Source organism: Geotrypetes seraphini, chromosome 1, assembly GCF_902459505.1.
Source record: "Geotrypetes seraphini chromosome 1, aGeoSer1.1, whole genome shotgun sequence".
Classification (NCBI taxonomy): Eukaryota; Metazoa; Chordata; class Amphibia; order Gymnophiona; family Dermophiidae; genus Geotrypetes; species Geotrypetes seraphini.
In genome coordinates, this window is record NC_047084.1 from 381278421 (window position 1) to 381298580 (window position 20160).

The 20160-nt window shown below is 45.1% G+C and overlaps 1 protein-coding gene across 1 annotated transcript in view; it reads left to right on the top strand.

Annotated features, from left to right (window-relative positions):
- PPP2CB (protein phosphatase 2 catalytic subunit beta) overlaps positions 1-19913 on the top strand; it is a 147550-nt gene extending 127637 nt beyond the window's left edge. The window contains exons 6-7 of the mRNA XM_033915947.1: positions 4669-4787; positions 19189-19913. Of these exons, the coding sequence (XP_033771838.1) occupies positions 4669-4787; positions 19189-19261 (192 nt within the window). The 3' untranslated portion in view covers positions 19262-19913. The remainder of the gene's footprint in view (positions 1-4668; positions 4788-19188) is intronic.
- Positions 19914-20160: the final 247 nt, after the last annotated feature.

The following is a 20160-nucleotide window of genomic DNA, read 5'->3' on the forward strand; positions in this document are numbered from 1 at the left end:
CCAGATAATGGAGGGGGGAGAGGGAGAGATAGAAGAGAAGGAGAGCAGAAAGATGCCAGGGCTTGGGGGGAGGGAAGGGAAGGGAAATAAAGGAGACAGATGCCAGGCCAGAGAGAAAGGAAGGAGAAGAGATGCCAGAGCATGGCAGGGGAGGAAGAGATAGAAGGAAAGATGCCAGGCCATGGGGTTGAGTAGGAAGGAAAGGAGGCATGAAGAGAGAGAAAGAAAGGGCAGGGAGAGAGGAAGAAAAAGTTTGGAGAGGGAATGAGGTCTGGAGGAGAGAAAACATATAGGCTGAAAGAAGGGAAGAAATATTGGATGCACAGTCTGAAGAAGAAAGTGCAACCAGAGACTCACAACAAAGGTAGAAAAAATGATTTTATTTTCAATTTAGTGATCAAAATGTGTCTGTTTTGAAAATTTATATCTGCTGTCTATATTTTGCACTATGGTCCCCTTTTACTAAACCGCAATAGTGGTTTTTAGCACAGGGAGCCTATGAGCGTTGAGAGTAGTGCAGGGCATTTAGCGCAGCTCCCAGCACTAACAACTGCTATCATGGTTTAGTAAAAAGGGAGAGGGGGTATATTTGTTTATTTTTGTATGGTTGTTACTGAAGTGACAGTGCATAGAGTCATCTGCCTTGACCTCTTTGAAAAAACCCCGGAATATAAATGATGATTAACATTTTCTCTGTGTACAGTGTGCTTTGTGTTTTTAAAATTTTTTTGTTGTTGGTAGATCATTTTGACTTGGTCATTTTAAAAGTGGCTCGCAAGCCCAAAAATTGTGGGCATCCCTGCGCTAGAGGAAAGGAGGGACAGGGGAAATATGATTCAGATGTTCAAATACTTGAAAGGTATTAACGTAGAACAAAATCTTTTCCAGAGAAAAGAAAATGGTAAAACCAGAGGACATAATTTGAGGTTGAGGGGTGGTAGATTCAAAAGCAATGTTAGGAAATTCTACTTTACGGAGAAGGTGATGAATGCCTGGAATGCGCTCCCGAGAGAGGTGGTGGAGAGGAAAACGGTGACGGAGTTCAAAGAAGTATGGGATGAACACAGAGGATCTAGAATCAGAAAATAATATTAAATATTGAACTAAGGCCAGTACTGGGCTGACTTGTGTGGTCTGTGTCTGTATATGGCCATTTGGAGGAGGATGGGCTGGAGAGGGCTTCAATGGCTGGGAGGGTGTAGATGGGCTGGAGTAAGTTTTGACAGAGATTTTGGTAGTTGGAACCCAAGCTCAGTACCAGGTAGAGCTTTGGATTCTTGCCCAGAAATAGCTAAGATGAAAATAATTTAAATTGAATCAGGTTGGGCAGACTGGATGGATCATGCGGGTCTTTTTATCTGCCGTCATGTACTATGTTACCAATTCTAGACCTCAAGGCGGTCAGTGCGGCGCTGAAAGTGCCTCACTTCCGCATGTAGATGGTGTGCTCGGTGTTAGTTTCTGTGGCATTGGTGTAGTTTCTAGCGTCCCTGGATCTGACGGAGGCTTATCTCCACATTCCCATTTTTCTGGACCACTGGAAATATCTGCGGTTCCATGTCTTGAAGCAACATTTCCATTTTGCGGCGATGCCCTTTGGATTGGCAACAGCACACAGGACCTTAACCTTCTGCACATCCTGGTTCATCTGTATCTAGACAGCTGGTTGATCAGAGCTACCTCACTGACCATGGGGTGTCAGGCTGTTTATCAGTTGCTGCAGCTCTTGTGCTGGATTACATGTACCCCTGCCTTGGTGGTTGTGACCCCTCGGTTTCCAGGGGCTTTCCCCTCCAGATCTCGGATTGGGTGATTGTCTACGGATTCGAGTCTCAAAGGCTGGTGAGTGGTGTGTATGACCTTCAGAATGTAAGTGGTTAATCAGTTGCCTGGAGCTTTGGGTAATTCAATTGGCTCCGTCATCGAGCCATTCACGTCTTTTCAGACAATGCCACGGCAGTGGCTTATGTCAATTGGCAGGGGGGCACAAGGAGTCTCTCCCTGAACGTGGAGGCTCAGCTTCTCTATTGGTGGGCAGAGAGATACCTTGTGGCGCTGTAAGGGGTGAACAATGTTCAAGCAGATTTTCTCGGTTGTCAGACATGACCCTGAGAGTGATCCCTGTTTCAGAGTGTTCGATTATATAGTATATCAGTGGGGGTGTCCCACGTTCGATCTCATGGCAACTGTGGCCAACAGGAAAACGGATCGATTTTTCAGTTGCTGTTGCAAAGCCAGCAGCGCAGGCCTGGACACTCTGGTTCAGCCCTGGCCATAGGAAGGTCTCTTTGTCTTACCTCTATGGCCCATGATAGGGCGTCTGTTGAGGTGGATAGCAGCCCATGGAGGCCCGGTGCTCCTGGTTACAACTGACTGGCCAAAGCGGCCGTGGAATGCTGACTTGGTTTGCCTTACGGTGCAGGCTCATTCTACCTGAGGCGTTTTGTCCTTTTGGGCAGAATTGTCGGCTGTTTCTGTGGACAAGATTTGTAGAGCTGCTACCTGATCTTTTTTGCATACGTTCACCAAGTTTTATAGGATCAGTTTGGCGGCAAAGCAGGATGCTGCTTTTCGTGTCTGTTTTGGCAACGGGCACATCAGTCCCACCCTGATTTTCTGAGGCTGCTCTGTTAACATCCCACTGGTCCCGGAATAAAGTGGAATTGTATAAGAACGAAAGATTAAGTTCTTACCTTTGCTAATCTTCTTTCTTGTAAATCCACATTTTATTCTGAGAACCCACTTTATACCTTGCTGATTCGCCAATCGTCTTCCTTTAGAAGTACTGGTAAGCTGGATTTCTATTTTCAGACCAACCTTTATAAGAGTGCCATCAGAATGGGTTTAGCACTTAGGTTGTGAGTTGTTTTTTTTTTTTTTTGAAGAGGGGGTGACCCTGGTACAGGCACTCCCTTCTCACAGTGTGGGCTGTGTTTCCCTATAGCACTGTTTTGTTGCTCAGGTTTCTAATGTTCTCTCGTTTTTTTATTGTTGCTGTTCTGTATTTGTTGATAATGAGCAAAATTGACTTACTTGCCGGGGAGTTTCCCCGTTCCCCTCTCTCTTGTTTTTATCCTCTACAGATTTTCCCGACTACTTTAAGACTGACTAAGGTTACAGGCACAGTGATGAGGAAAGAGGGGAGGGGTTTAAGTCTCTGAAGTTTGAGGCTTCTTACAAAGTCCTGGTGGGTAGACAGAAATAACCCCTCTGGTCCCAGAATAAAGTGTGGAATTACAAGAAAAAAGATTAGCAAAGGTAAGAACCTAATCTTTAGTTGTGCCTGAGACAATGGAAATTTAAGTGACTTGTCAAGACCACAAGGAGCTGCAGTGCAATTTGAACTGAATTTCTCTGGTTCACATGTTCTAACCATTAGGCTGCAATTCCACTCCAAATTTGGGTTTGCTCTAATTCAGTTCTCAAATGGTGTGCTGTGGCACACTAGTGCACTGCAAGAGGTGATTAGGTGTGCCATGTTGTGGGTAAGGTTTTTGTTTGGTTTTTTTTTTAGAAGTGAGGCTTGGGGAAGGTGCAAGAGAGGTATGGCGAGACTTGGGAATGCGTAAAAGAGTGGCGAGGTGTGGCGAAGCAGGAGAGCACGTGCAAGAGAGATGAGCGAAGTGAGGGTGCAGGGGTGAGGGGAGGGAGCATCTGAAAGGTGAACCAATGGGCGGGAGTGTAGGGCAGCATGTTCCCGAGCGTCTATAGTCTGCTCTGCTGTGTGGTAGGGCCAGATAGGGGACTGCGCAATGCATGACAGTCGTACCCTGGAGTAGAGCTGAACCCACTCTGGGATGGTGCACCTCGCTGAGACAGTCACACTTGGATTTGTATTTGTATTTCATTATTTATACCCCGCCTTTCCCAAGGCGGGTCACAGTAAAGTACATTCACAAACAGAATCACATACAATACAACAAATCAAACATCAGTATAACATAATAATAATAATGTAAAGCTTCTTTCCTGACTTTGATTTTCTCCCAGTCACTATTTTCTTCTTTGTCCTCCCTGACAGGACACACCTGGGTTCCCCCCCCCCCATCTTTCTGTTAGTATTTCACTTTGAATGACTGAACTCAGCTTTTCTTTTATTTTTGTTGTCTAGCATCTCAGTTTTCTACATCTTACCTATGTGAATTAGTTTTTGTTTACGAACATACATTACGTGCAAAAAAAGAGAGACTTCAATGCACTAAGGATGAAATGAGGGTATGTTTGTCTCATATACGTCCCAACATTTAAAAAGTTGCTAAAAATCAAGCTCATGTTTCACACAGCCATGCTTAATTTATTAAAACAGTGTTGTTAGTTTTCTGACGTTTACTTTTATTCATAGTTTTTAATTTTGTGCACAAGTGTGCCAGAAAAATTTTCATATGTTTTATAATGTGCCACAAACAAAAATAGTTTGAGAACCACAGCTCTAATGAATGGTGCAGTTATGACTGCAGTTTCTTATTTTTTGAACACTTTTAGAATATTTCTAAAATTGCTTAAAATTATAATATAGAATGTTATATAGATAAGTATAACACACTCTCACTTTAATGCATTCAGAATATTTGTTGATGACAGAATGGGTAAAATATCGCTTTAACTGAGTTGGTAACTAGTTTAAGAGTTTGTACCAAACCAAATAGTTAACTTATTTACTTATTTTAGGGTTACAACTGGTGCCATGACCGGAATGTGGTTACCATTTTCAGTGCACCCAATTATTGCTATCGTTGTGGAAATCAAGCTGCTATTATGGAATTGGATGATACTTTAAAATATTCCTTGTAAGTAATCTGCTTTAGTTGCATTTGAATTCTAATGTAAGTTATAAGGCTCCATGATGAAAGGTGAGTGTCTGATACAGTACAATTGGTGATGTTGCTTTACTTAAAATAGCTATAAGAGAATCACATTTAACTTTCTTGGATGGTTTAAACTTCAAGAACTCCTGCTTAAATGATATGATTTTGATTTTGCTATACTGCTAAATTTCTAGAAGGTGAGGCTTGTTTTTATCATGTGAATATTATATAAAACTCTGCAAAACTAGTCAAATGAGGGCAGACTGAGGGACATGAGGAGAATTTGGGAACATAGCTGGTATCCACACAGATTTGTGGCAGTGCCTTCAAGTGCAGCTTCTTTTTGATATTTTACTTAATGTCAGATGATACAAAAATTAATTGGACCTAACCATACCAGGCTTCCTCCTAGCCCACATAGCTGCTGCTCTGATTGCATAGAGCTAGAGAATGACACGGACAAATTTTCCCATTCCATCCCGGCGAGTTCTTTTCCTGTCCCTGCCCCATTCCTGAAAGCTCTATCCTCATCTGCACAAGCTTCAAACAGTTTAAAATCATAAGTGTTTTAGGTTTGTGCAGTTAAGGCTACTACTATTAATTATTTCTATAGTGCTACCAGACACACGCAGCACTGTATAGAGCCACAAAGAGTAAGAAAACAGTCCCTGCTCAAAAGAACTTACAATCTAAACAGGAAAGACAAACAAACAAGATGCCATGGATACAGTTAAAGGGAACGGTTAATCAGCTGGCTTGGTTGGAGGGCAGAGGGGTAGGGTTAAGGATTGAAAGCAATATCAAAAAGGTGGGTTTCAGTCTGCTTTTAAACAAGGGAAGAGGCTTGACGGACAAACTCGGGTAATTTATTCCAGGCATAGGAGGCAGCTAGATGAAAGGAATGAAGTCTGGAATTGGCAGAGGAGGAGAAGGGTAACGTTAAGAGTGGCTTATCTGGGGAACGGAGTTCTCTGGGAGGTGTATAAGGAGAGAGAAGTGAGGAGAGATATTGAGGGGCAGCAGAATGAACACACTTGTAGGTCAGCAATAAGATCTTGGCAGATGGCAGATAGGAAGCCAATAAAGTGACTTAAGGAGAAGGGTAACATGAGCTTAGCAAGGTTGGTAGAAGGTGAGTTGTGCAGCAGAGTTTTACACAGATTGCAAGAGGGAGAGGTGACACTGAGGGATACCAGTTAGGGGTATATTGCAGTAATCTAAGCGTGATGTTACGAGAGCTTGGACAAGGGTCCGGATAGGGTGCTCGGAGAGGAAGGGGCGAATTTTGGTGATGATGAAGCTATAGAAGTGACAGGTCTTAGCAGCTTGTTGGATATAGGTAGAAAATGAGAGGTCAGAATCGAAGATGACTCCAAGGTTGCGAGCAGAGGAGACTGCAACAATGACAGTATTATTTACAGCAGGGGTGTCCAGCCCGTGGGCTGCATGCGGCCCCGTGAAGAATTTTGTGAGGCCCCACTCGCACTCGAGGACAATGCGGTGTTTTCCTTCTGCTGCCCCCAGCTGTTTAACGTCTTGCCGGTTCCCTCCGTCTTGCAGCGTTCACTCAAAGCTGCGGGCAGCAGCTCCTACGTGCCTCCTACGGCTGACCTGGAAGCACTCCCTCTGATATCGGAGAGAGCGGGAACCCGAAGGCTTTGAGCATGCACAGATGCTCAAGGCCCAGCGCGAAGGAGGCAGATCTTTGGCTCCGGCATGTCCTGTGAGTTGGTGCCGGTACCAAACGGGGGTAAGAAATGTGTTCAGGTGGATGCCTGGGGGATGCCGGATCGCAGGGAGGGGGGTGCGACACGAGCGGGGGAGGGGGAGGGCGAAACAAGCGGGGGGAATGGAGGATCACGCGGGGGGCCTTCATGAGTGAGGGGAGCAATGCCGGTTCTTGGGGGGGGGGAGCAGCGCCGCTGGCCTCATGGGGGGTAGGAACGTATCAAAGCGAATTTCCATTATTTCCTATGGGGAAACTCGCTTTGATATACGAGTATTTTGGTTTACGAGCATGCTTCTGGAACGAATTATGCTCATAAATGAAGGCACCACTGTACCGTATTTTCACGCATATAATGCGCACGCTATGCAAGATTTTACAAACACGGAATAACCATGCGCGTTATATCCGTGAGCGCGTTATACTTTTTTTTTTTTTTTTACATTGCCACTCTGTCACTAGAGAAGGGAAGAGGCAGCCACGTCAGCCAACCAGGCAGGCAGCCTTGCGCGCCGCTCTGCTGCTACGGAGGCAGCTAGAGACAGCGAGTCCTGCTTCCCACACGAACATCATCTTCCCCGCGGGCCGGACACAAGCAGCATCCTTCGGAACCGGAAGCTGCTGAGTGTCCCGGCATGGCGGCCCTGACAAGAGAGTTAGCAGCTACGGTAAGGCAACAGTGGCAGCAGCAGCTAGTTCCAGCCTCCCGCTCTCCTCCCTCCCTTCCCCCATGGCAGCGCTGGGCGGCACATTCGGGCTTTAGCTGCCTCGCCGCTCCTCTGACTCCCCTCGCCTCAGCACCCGCAGCAGGCAGGACATGGAGGAACAGGCCTCTCAAGCTGCGCTGGAGGAACTAAAATAAGGTACAGGGGAGAGAAGCGCGGTATACACGTGTGCGCGCTATAGAAAATTTTTTTACATAAATGCTTTGTTCCCGCGCGCTATACCCGTGTGTGCGTTATATGCGTGAAAATACGGTATTTAGTTTCAGATGACAGCAGGACATCCAAGCAACAATGTCGGCCAAACAAGCAGAGACTTTTTCTTGGACTTTAGGTGAAATTACTGAAAGGCTGAGCTTACAGGAATGGGACAGGGACAGCAACAAAACTCGGGACGGAACGAGGAAATATTTGTCCCCATGTCATTCTCTACACAGAGCTTGCTTTCTGCCTGCACAGCAGCAGGAGTCAGTAGGCCAGTGGTTTCCAGACTAGGTTGGGTCCCCAGATGGGCTAACAGAAACAAGGCTGCTTTCTCTCTCTCTCTCTCTCATCCTCCATTGTGGCCCTATGCCTAGTACTGAAGTTAGCAGGAGGCCTCCAAGTCAGAGAGTGTTCAGACGGTGTCCCTTCCTCCTATTTGAGTTTCCTATTTGATTGTAAACTCCTGTAGAGTACTACAGTCTTTGAGCACACACTTACAAAGGAGCTTGTGCCAAATGCTAGAACTTGTTACCATGATTACTGCTGCTGTGGTCTTCAAATCTGTGATGCATGGAAAAGGAGGAAGTGAAATCATGTGAATCTTAAATAAAAATTGGATCATACTGCATAAATGTTTAAGAAGCACTGCAGTTTAAAGGCCAAGCAGGGACTTTATTGGTAGATGCACACACTACCTGTCACTGATCATATTGGGAATAATTCTGGAAGAGGAAGCCTAGTTTTTGGTTCTAGGAACATGCATAAATGACTAGAATATCAGTATCCTTGCATATTCTTACTGACTAAAACTAGTTGGCTCCTTATAAAATACCCCCCTTTAGTAAATAAGTTGGAAAAGCAGTCAAAGGAGCCCCTAGAAAGATTTATTAGATATTACCAGAGAAAGTTTTACATTTATATAACAAGGCAGCCAGGAGTGTGCTCCACTTCAAGTTTTTATTAAAATTTGATTGATCGTTTATTCAATTTCTAAGCGAATTTACAGGATAAAAAAACAAGGAAAACAAAAACATCATAAAAAATAAACAGTGCCATTGACATGCACATGTACATGCATGAAAATTTAGCATGTACTTACATAAGCGCTATAACCAATATTCTAAAAGGGCTTACATCAGTGGCATTGCAAGTGAACGCAAGGGAGGTATACTTGTTATTATGTGCCACTTATAAGTTACATACACCTGCAAAATTTAAGCATGCACAGTTGCACACTTCAATGTATGATGCACCAATGCTGGTTTATACTAGTATTTTATAAGAAATCTGGGCACTGAGATGCGATTATGGAATAGACTCACCATACAATATTGGGTTACCCAGCAGGTGGTGCCCATTTATAAATTGCCCTTTTACTGCATTAAATACATTAATCCCACCCTATTCCTGGACAAGTGGTTATGTATCCTATCTTGTAAGATCTCTTTGAGGAAGCTTCATTTACATATTTTTTTAACCTCCTCTTTTACTTCAGGACTGCCCTCTGACTTCCAGTCGTCTTCTTACAAGTGAGACTGTAGGAGCTAGTCTTTTCTGGCTTGTGGTTTTTCTCTAACGTCAGTATTTTTACAGCTTTGTGCTCTCATGCTGCAGAGGTTCCCCTGCAGGGACAGCTCTGGCTGCAGGAGATCACAGACTTTACTGGAAAAGTTTGTTTCCAGGGGGTTGGCTGCTTTGTAGTGCACCCACCTGGACAGCCTGCAGTCACAAATTGGGGCTCAGGAACCGTTCCCTTGAGAGCATTGCTCATCCCAGGTTTGTTCACCAGTGAGTTTGAGTACAGGCTGTGTGGCTCCATGGAGGTGTATCCGGGATCGTGGTCAACTGCATTCTTCCACCCATTCATGTGTGTGGCATTTCCAGGTGTGGTGGAGGTCTCTGGCCGAGTCATTGGGCCTGAGAGACAGTCAGAAGACCGGTGGTCCAGGTTCCAAGGCTTTTTGAGGCAGAGGACCTCTCTGTAAGCTGTTTTTAGCTTCTGTCTTGCAACTCCCAGCACATAGCGTGGCACAGTGAGTATCCTGAGACACAATTGGGAGGGGCTATCTGCTTTTAAGTTTTAAGGATTTGGGGAGTAAGCTCTAGGTCCCCTCACCCCCAAAATCCTAAAATTGCTGTGTTTTGGGAGCTGGCCCGAATACGCCGCGTTTTCGCACCATGGACCGGCCCGAAGAAGATAACACGGGGGGGCAGGCCAGAAGGCAAGGCACAGCATGGAGGGAGAGAGACAACAACGGTAGGGGAAATGCTTTTTTTTTTTTTTTTTTTTTTTTTAGGTGATTGATTTGTCTGTTCTGGAAGAAATGCATATGTTTCATTTCCTCTGGGGTTGTATTGCTTGCAGAGTCTTGCATCTTATGGTTTGTTTATAAATATTAGTACTTTTAGTTTTTGGTCCTGCATTTGCATGGGGTTATCTATTTTCTGATAGGAATGAATAATAAAAAGCATAAAGTGTGCTTTGTGTATTTTAATTTTGTGGTTAACCATTATGTGTTGTTAATACAATTATATTGTGTGTATATATGAAAAATTAATGGAAAAAATGGTATTACAATTAGTACTATTATGGGGGTGGGGTCTGGGGTAGAGATTGAGTGGAGATGGGCACGACTTAGCCCAGTGTTTTTCAACTGCTGGTCCGCGGACTGGTGCCGGTCCACAAAATAATTATTTTATTTCCACCGGTCCATAGATGTCAAAAGGTTGAAGAACACTGCCTTAGATTACAATAAGAACATAAGCAGTGCCTCCGCCGGGTCAGACCATAGGTCAATCCTGCCCGGCAGTCCGCTCCCGCGGCGGCCCAAACAGGTCACGACCTGTCTGAATCACCAGAAGGGGCTCCCTTGCACCTTGGTTTCTCATTGAAGTCCTATCTTCCCATCGAAGTCCTAACCCTCCGGTCTTGCACATGCACGACCTGTTGGGTTTCTATACTTATTACCTGGTTAGCTTTCTATACTTGTGTTACATCCCAGCTCTTCTCTCAGTATCCCACGATCCCTTTATCCCTCAGGAATCCGTCCAATCCCTGTTTGAATCCCTGTACCGTACTCTGCCTGATCACTTCCTCCGGTAGCGCATTCCAAGTGTCCACGATCCTTTGAGTGAAAAAAAACTTCCTTGCATTTGTTTTGAACCTATCTCCCTTTAGTTTCTCTGAATGCACCCTCGTACTTGTTGTCCCCTTCAGTCTGAAGAATCTGTCCCTATCCACCCTCTCTATGCCCCTCATGATCTTGAAGGTCTCTATCATATCTCCCCTGAGCCTCCTTTTTTCCAGAGAGAAGAGCCCAAGCCTATCCAACCTCTCGGCATATGGGCAGTGTTCCAGCCCTTTTACCAGTTTCGTTGCTCTCCTTTGGACTCTCTCAAGTACCGCCATGTCCTTCTTGAGGTGCGGCGACCAATACTGAACGCAGTATTCCAGATGTGGACGCACCATCGCTCGATACAATGGCATGATGACTTCCCGCGTCCTGGTTGTTATGCCCCTCTTTATGATGCCCAGCATCCTGTTGGCTTTTTTCGAGGCTGCTGCGCACTGTGCAGATGGCTTCAGTGATGCATCCACCAGCACACCCAAGTCTCTCTCAAATCTGCTGTCTCCCAACAATGCCCCCCCCCAATTTGTAGTTGAACAACGGGTTCTTTTTCCCTATATGCATGACCTTGCATTTTTCCACGTTAAAGCGCATTTGCCATTTGTTTGCCCAGTCTTCCAGCTTGTCCAGGTCCCTTTGCAGGTCCTCACACTCCTCCCTGGACCTAACTCTGCCGCACAGTTTGGTATCGTCTGCAAATTTTATAACCTCGCACTTTGCCTCCTTTTCCAGGTCATTGATAAATATGTTGAAGAGTAACGGCCCCAGCACCGATCCCTGTGGCACACCGCTTGTGACTCCCCGCCAGTCAGAATATTGGCCCTTCACTCCGACCCTCTGCAGTCTACCCGACAACCAGTGCTTGATCCATCTGTGCACATCCCCTCCCACCCCGTGGTTCCACAGCTTCCTAAGCAGCCTTTCATGTGGCACCTTGTCGAAAGCCTTTTGAAAATCGAGGTAAATGATGTCTATGGGTTCCCCATTGTCCACCCGACTGCTTATTCCCTCAAAGAAATACAGAAAGTTCGTTAGGCACGACCTTCCCTTACAGAATCCGTGCTGGCTTGTTCTCAGTAGGCCATTCCTCTCGATGTGCTCGCAAATGCCGTCCTTGATCATAGCTTCCACCATCTTCCCTATAATTGAAGTCAGGCTCACCGGCCTGTAGTTCCCGGGGTCACCCCTCGATCCCTTCTTGAAGATAGGTGTGACATTCGCCAATTTTCAGTCCTCTGGTACCTCACCAGTTTTCAAGGATAGGTTGCAAACATGCTGGATTGTACCCGCTATTTCTTGTCTTAGTTCCTTCAGAACCCTTGGGTGGATCCCGTCCGGGCCCGGTGATTTACCGCATTTTAACCTGTCTATCTGTTTGAGGACATCCTCCTTACTTACCTCTATGTGCTCCAATTTTTCGGCCTGTTCCCCACTCATGAGCTCCTCTGAGTCCGGTATATTAGATGTGTCTTCGCTCGTGAAAACCGACGAGAAGAACGTGTTCAACCTCTCAGCTACCTCTTTATCCTCCTTAATCACTCCCTTCCTATCCCCATCATCCAACGGCCCCACCTCCTCTCTCGCTGGTCGCTTCCCCTTTATGTAACTGAAGAATGCCTTGAAGTTTTTCCCCTCCCTGGCCAGCCCCTCTTCGTATTCCCCTTTCGCTTTTCTAACCTCTCGGTGGCATTCCTTTTGGCATTTCCTGTGCGCCTGGTGATTTTCCTCCGTTGGGTCCTTTTTCCATCTCCAGAAGGATACTTTTTTGTCATTTATTGCCCTCTTTACTTCAGTTGACATCCAAACCGGGTCCTTTGATCGCTTGTTCTTGCAGCCTTTCCTGAAACTGGGGACGTACATTCTTTGTGCTTCCTGCAGGGTGTCCCTGAATAGGGTCCAGGCGCTTCCCACAGTCTCCATCCTAAAGATGTTTCTGAGCTTCCTCCCCACCATTTCCCTCATAGCAACATAGTTCCCTTTCTTGAAGTTGAGCGCAGTTGTTGCGGTCCTCCTTACTATGGGTGTCCCCCTTTCTAATGTGAATCTGATCGCGTTGTGATCACTGTTGCCTAGTGGTCCTCCCACTTCTACCCCTCTTGCAGGCCCCCCTAATCCGTTTAGGATGAGGTCAAGAGTAGCACCCCCTCGCGTCGGTTCTTTGACTAGTTGCTCCATGAAGCAGTCCCTCACAGCTTCTACAAATCCTGTTTCCCTAGTGCAGTTGGAGTGACCCGTACTCCAGTCTATTCCCGGGTAGTTGAAGTCCCCCATCACTGTTACACTTCCAGTCCTGCATTCCTGTCTCAATTCCGCTTCCAAGTCGTGTCCGACTCCTTCTGGCGTACCAGGTGGGCGATAGTACAGCCCCAGTTTTATGCCTGCACCCTTGTTTCCCGGCAATTTGACCCATAGCGATTCCAGCCCCTCTGCCTTCGTTGCCATATCCATCCCGACCGAGTGGATAGAGTCCTTTATATATAGTGCTATGCCTCCCCCCCTTCTTGTGGGTCCTGTCCCTCCTGTAGAGCTTGTACCCCGGCAGTGCCACATCCCATTGATTTTCCTCTGTCCACCAGGTTTCTGCAATTCCAATTATATCTAGGTCCTCCCCCTTGGCCACAATGAGCCTCCTAAAGAGCTTCTTAAGTTGCGTCTGCACAACCTTCTCAAAGAGGTGCTCTTTAAGAACTGGGAGATCCCTCTCTCTCTGTTACTATAGCTCCTAGAAAAATTGGCCCTCTATCGAATATAATCTTGTCCTGGATTTGATAAACTGCAATTATAATATCAATCATTGCTTGTTGAGTCAACTCTTAAAAAAATCTTCAGCTTCAGGGTCTATGCCACTACACCACCAGGACGTGAGGGTCGTACTATGGATAAGTTTGGAAGCCATCTTTATCAGAGCTCCATCGGCTAACAGAGTTCTCAATTACAACTTCTAAATGCTTTTTACCTTAAACAGCTCATAAATAAGTTGGCTGATTTTGAGCAGTATATTCCATCTGATTACTTAACATAATTTCAACAGACTACTCACAGTATACTTCAAATGTAAAAATTTATGCTGAGAACAGCATTTAATGCATTTGAAATAACATCCAGAGCATCAGCAATGTCTATTGCTATGAGATGGCTTGCCTCTTCGAGTCTGGGATATGAATATTAACCTTCAAGATTGTGAGAATACATTAAGTAACCATTTTAGTTTTTCTTTTTGCCTCAACAAGCTTTGTGTTTGCATGAAAATGTATCAGATGGCCTCCTCATGGCAGGATACTTCAGATTCATGCCCCATTTGTAGCGGATGGCTGACTGGCGAGGATCGGTGTTCTATGTGTCCTGCAGCTCGTGGAAGGGAGTGGAATCGGCTTTAGCCCCCCTGTGCCCCTTTTTTGAGGGGGTAGGGGATGGGGGTTTCTACCATTCAGGCCATCTGTAGGCAGTCCAAAAATGCAAAAATGGGCCGGGGACAGCGCAACTGCATCCCCAGCAAAACGCAGCCACAATTTCATGCCTAAGGACCACAAATCCTCCCAGAGCTCCAAGAAAGACTCAGGAGGTGGCTGTCCCTCGGGATCTGGGGTTTTCCCTGGAATTTCTTAATATTCTCTTTCAGGGTTATTTAGCAAAGAAATATTCTCCAAGTTCACCTCGAATGGCATTGCTGTTAGCAGCGGGGGTCCCCCCCTTCCCAGGATCCAGGTCCCCAGCAGAGGGGCCATGCACAGCCAAGGGACAAGCTACCGACAGACGATTCAGATTATCCTGATGATGTGATCATGCCTTTGATTACTCAGGCTAGAACCTCCACAGTAGGAGATTTGGCTGTAGTTACAGATCTCCAGGATCCAGATCTAGGAGATGCTTCAGATCTTGGGGAGGACCCCCACATTGCACAGACACTTAAACCTTCTGCTTTAATGGGGATTATTTCAGATTCCCTTCTGGAGTTGAAGTTGTAGGCTAGCCAGCTCTCAGCGCAGTGCTTTCTTATGAGTAGCACTAAACTGGTCTTCCTCCTTTCCTGACCATCTGGACATTGCAAAGATGCTAACGAATCACTGGGAGGCTCCGGAGGGTCCTCTAAGAGTGGCTAAGCTTTATCTGATAGCAGAAGCCTTTAATCCATGTTTTGCTTCTCTGAAGGTGAATTCCTTAGTGGCGCAGGTCACCAAACGTACTTCTCTTCCCAGTGAGGGCGGTGTGGTGTTTGAAGGACACCCAGGACCGCAGGATTGATTTTGTGCTAAAAAGGCTTTTTGATTCAGCGGTCTTGGGGTTGAAAGCGGCTGCAGCGGCATCCTTTGGGGCTAGAGCCTGTCACTCTAAGCTGCATCATGATCCTGACACTATAGTGCTTCAAGATCTTCTCTTTCTGATTTCTGGTGTGGACTATGTGGCTGATGCCCTGTATGACCTATTCAGAATGGTGATCAAGCTATCAGCTTACTCTGTATCAGCGCATCGGATGTTGTGGATCAGACAGTGGTTCAGTGATTCCTCATCTCTAAGGCATCCCTCATTAAGCTGCCCTTTAAAGGGCAATTGCTGTTCGGTAAGGGTCTGGATGATCTTATGGCAAGTGTGCAGGACTGTAAACCTATCTCCTTGCCTGAGCAGGCCTCGGTCTTTTATGGGATTGGGGCATTCTAGTTTTCATTTCTTCATGCGACTTCGCTAGTTCTCGGGAGATTACTTGGGTCAAAGACCTTATCAGAATACCAAACTGTGGTTTGGTGGAGTTCGGCGACCACAATTGTCGGGAGTCTGCTCTGTTTCTGCTCCTAAGAAGCAGTTATGATGCCAGCCCTCCAGCCGACCCTCCGTAGATCAGAGGGAGGCTCTCGGCATTCCTGGAGGAGTGGACGAACATCACCACAGATTGCTGGGTGCTGGACATTCTCTGCGACGGATCCAAACTTGAGTTTTTCTGGCATCTTCCATACTTTTTCCTGGACTCTCCAGTGGGAAGGCTAGGCAAAGAGGCCAAAAGTACAAGCTACTGTCCACAGATTGCTGGATATAACGGCCATTGAGCCCGTTCCAGAGTCTGACTCGGGCTCCAGCAGATACTTGATATACTTTATTGTGCCAAAGAGAGGCTCCAAAGACTGGAGACCAATCCTGGATTTTAAAGCAGTCAATGCGACCCTCAAAGTTCCTCACTTCAGAATGGAAACATTGAAGTTAGTGATGGCCTTGGTGGTGCCAGGGGAATTCCTGGCCTCTAGATTTGATGGAGGCCTATCTGCATATCCCCATTTTTCTGGAGCACAAGAGATACTTGAGGTTCTACATCTTACAACAAAATTTCTAGTTTGCGGCCTTGCCTTTCAGGTTGGCAACAGCATCTCTGACTTTTACTAAGGTAATGTGGTGGCAGCCCACTTGGGATCCAAGTTCATCCGTATCTGGACGATTGGATCATGAGAGCCTAGTCAGAGTCTGAAGGACACCAGTAAGTATGTCAGGTTCTTTACTGACTTCAGGATCTAGGCTGGGTGGCCAACTTTCGGAAGAGTAAACTCATTCCGATGCAGGACCTGGAGTACCTGGGAGTTTGTTTCTCGACTGGGATGAACAAAATGTTTCTCTCCAAGTTCCACCAGGAGCAGCTTCGGTGGTTGATATGTGCCTTTCTGGACACTCAAGCCCTGACTGCAGGTTCTGGGGTTGATGGTCGCAACTATCAATGTAGTTTCCTAGACGAGGGCTCACTTGCGTCTGCTCCAGAATGCGCTAGTTTCCCGTTGGGGGAGGGGAGAGGAGGGGAGAGCGTCTTTCTTCCACTCTATCCTGTTGTGTTAGGGAGTCTGCTATGCTCACTTGTGAGTTCTGATCTGGGGGGAGTAAGTGAATTGGGACTCACTCACCTTGAGGGTAAGACCGCTGGTGTTCCCTCTGAGTTTGGTGGAGTGGGCGGTTTCCTGGTGTCGGGAGCGTTGAGATAGCTTCCTTTCCTGGAAGGCTGGTAGGATGGAGTCGGTTCAGAGTAGGAAGTGGTATTTGGAAGATTTTTGGGGAGAATGGTCGTATCTGCCGTCGATCATCGATGGTGGTTGGACTGCTTCCCTGCAGTCGCTTCACAAAGGCACGCACTAAGGCGTACATGCCTTTGTCGTGTGCCTTCGTCGGCGCGCTGAACGGCGCTGTTCTTTTACTGTCAGAGGTCCCCTGCTGGTTCGGGGGAGGGGCAGAGCAGTGCTCCCACGCTCCTCTCCTCTCTGCTGGTCTCTGACTCCCCGGCGGCCCGCAAGTATCGGTGCGGGGGGCTGGAGAACTGGCTTCTCGTCGCTGGAGCAGCTCTTTTACTGTCGGAGGTACCCTGCTGTTTCGGGGGAGGGGCGGAGCAGTGCTCCCATGCTCCTCTCCTCTCTGACTCCCCGGTGGCCCGCAAGTATTGGTGCGGGGGCTGGAGAACTGGCTTCTCGTCGCTGGAGCAGTTCTTTTTCTGTTGGAGGTCTCCTGCTGGTTCAGGGGAGGGGCGGAGCAGTGCTCCTACGCTCCTCTCCTCTCTGCTGGTCTCTGACTCCCCGGCAGCCCGCAAGTATCGGTGCAGGGGGCTGGAGAACTGGCTTCTTGTCGTTGGAATTTTAAGATGTGTACACTCTGTTATGCGACCTCATCTGGAGTATTGTGTTCAATTCTGGACTCCTTATCTCAAGAACGATACAGCGGCACTAGAAAAGATTCAAAGAAGAGCGACCAAGATGATAAAGGGGATGGAACTCCTCTCGTTTGAAGAAAGACTAAAAAGGTTAGGGCTCTTCAGCTTAGAAAAGAGATAGCTGAGGGGAGATATGATTGAAGTCCACAAAATCCTGAGTGGAGCAGAATGGGTACTAGTGGATCGATTTTTCACTCTGTCAAAAATTTAAAAAGACTAGGACACTCGATGAAGTTACAGGTAAATATTTTTAAATCAATAGGAAGAATGTTTTCACTCAGAGAATAGTTAAGCTCTGGAATGTATTGCAAGAGGTTGTGGTAAGAGCAGATAACTTAGCTGATTTTAAGAAGAGTTTGGACAATTTCCTGGAGGAAAAGTCCATAGTCTGTTATTGAGAAAGACATGGGAGAAGCCACTGCTTGCCCTGGATCGGTAGCATGGAATGTTGCTAATCCTTGGGTTTTGGTCAGGTACTAGGGACCTGGATTGGCCACTGTGAGAACGAGCTACTGGGCTTTATGGACCATTGGTCTGACTCAGTAAGGCTATTCTTATGTTCATGATTGTTATGCAGTTTCTAATATGAGCAGATTAGACTTGTTTCTCCGAGAGTATCCCCATACCCCTTCCTTTTTTGTGTGTCCTGTACAGCTTTTATACCAACTGGAAGTCAGAGGGCAGTCCTGAGGTAAGTGCCGGGGAGGGGGCTGATTAAAAATATGTAAATGAATCTTCCTACAAGAGATCTCATGAGATGGGATACATAACCACTTGTCCAGGAATGAATATGGATTTACATGAAAGAAGATTAGCGAAGTTAAGAACCTAATCTTTCAATATATTACATTTGTTTATAAGTATAGTAATACACACATAGGAGATGTAATAAAGCTGATTGGCTTAACTTGAAACATTTGAATATCTAGATCCTATGTCCACTCCTGGGACATATGTCAGTGACATTTGGGTTGGCACAGTAAACTCATGAAGGCACATTTAGGGATGCTTGTGTATGCAATATTTTTTAAGCTGACTGCTTTGTAAACTGTGGCCTGCCTTGTTTGAAGCCTACATGATCAGAGTAGCTCATGTATTCTATTTTGATTAGATTATTGCAACATGGTATATGTAGGGCTGCCCCAGAAAATGACTATAGTTGGTCCAGCATACAACTGCAAGAATCAAAGGTGTCTTCCTTCATGAAATCTCTCCATTGAGTAGTGGTTTATAATACTAAATTTAGTTTTATGATAGTAATATTCACTTTTAAAGCCTTAAATGGCTTGTTCCCAGGTTACTTAGGATAATGTAAAGAATTTTACAAACATTGACGCACTAAAATGCAGGTGATTCTAGGTGTAAGAGAGGCTTGCCTTGAGCAAACAAGATCTATAGCTTATTTTATCATTTTTTAGATACTCATACAGTATGAAATTAGAGCATGAAAGAATTTGTTGAGATTTTGAAATTAGTGAAGTCTTGGCTTTCTTGTATGCTTTTTTGTGAAGAAGGGGGAGACTTGTAGATAATTGGCAATATAATGAAGTATGCTAGAAAATGGGATAATCCAGTGTATTATTTTTCTGTAAATTGCCTTGGATTATGGGGCTCATTTTCAAAGCACTTAAAACTTAAAAAGTTCCATAGGTTACTGTGGAACTTTAAGTCTTAAGTGCTTTGAAAATATGCCTCCATTTATCTAATGTATGCAAAGTAGAACTGAACTTTCAGCAAGTCATTTATCTTCCTTGGTGAATGAGTTTTGTTGAAAATTTCAAGATTAAAAAAAAATATATATTTTATGGATGCGCTCATAGAATATAATTGGTGTGTTAGAGCATGCGCTAATAAATTGGTCAGCGCACCTTAGTAAAAGGACCCCTTAATTATTTTTATAAAACTTAAAATAGACTTCTTTTTACTTCCACAGTCTTCAGTTTGACCCTGCACCACGTCGTGGAGAGCCACATGTTACCCGGCGCACCCCAGACTATTTCCTATAAACTAGTTCTGAAGCCTGCCTTTGTCTGTGGAAGTACACTTGGCATTTACAAACAAAAATAGCAACAAGTTGATATTTTTTCCAGTAAATTGGGAATTTGTCTTGGCATAAAACCCCACCATGGACCAAAAATGTGCCATACTGATGATGAGCGTTTAGCACAATTTGAGACTGAGGTTCACTACAAAACTATATATGTGCATATATATATATATATATGCGCTATACCAATCAGTCCAACAGTTTGCCTGCTGTATTTGTAGTAATTTGTTTTCTGCTGGACTACTCAGATGGGAAAGGTAATTGCCACCCATACCTTCATCTCCTTTTGTGCATATTTGTAAATTTTAGTTGTAGTGTTCAACTAGCATGAAAATTATAGAATTTGGAGTTATTTTTAAGAAAAATGCACAAGCTAACTTCATCTTAACCTTTCACTATTTCTTTTCCTCTAACTGATGTATAATGGGTAAATTAAATGGAGAATGGAAATGACAAACCTTGGGAGTATACCATAGCATTTAAGATATCTCCCTTCATTTATGCTAAATTACTGTTCTCTGTTAGTCTACTTTTTTTCTGTATATTTGTCATGAAAGTGCTTGCATCTTATTTGGTGTAATTGAACAAATAAACTTTCAATTGTAAACATATTTTCTTTCTAGAAAACTTGATCTTCATGAATATTTTTGTATTTTGCTGGTACTAAAGAAAATAATCATGCTAATTGGTCATTTCTGCAATATAAACAGGGCTACATATTAAACCTATAATTACAATATAATGTTAAATATAAAATGGTTTAAAATACAACAGAAAACTAAAAGAACTACAGAATTCAATAATAAAGAATAGCGAGAAATAAAAAATAGTGTTGTACATTTACCTTTATATCTTTGT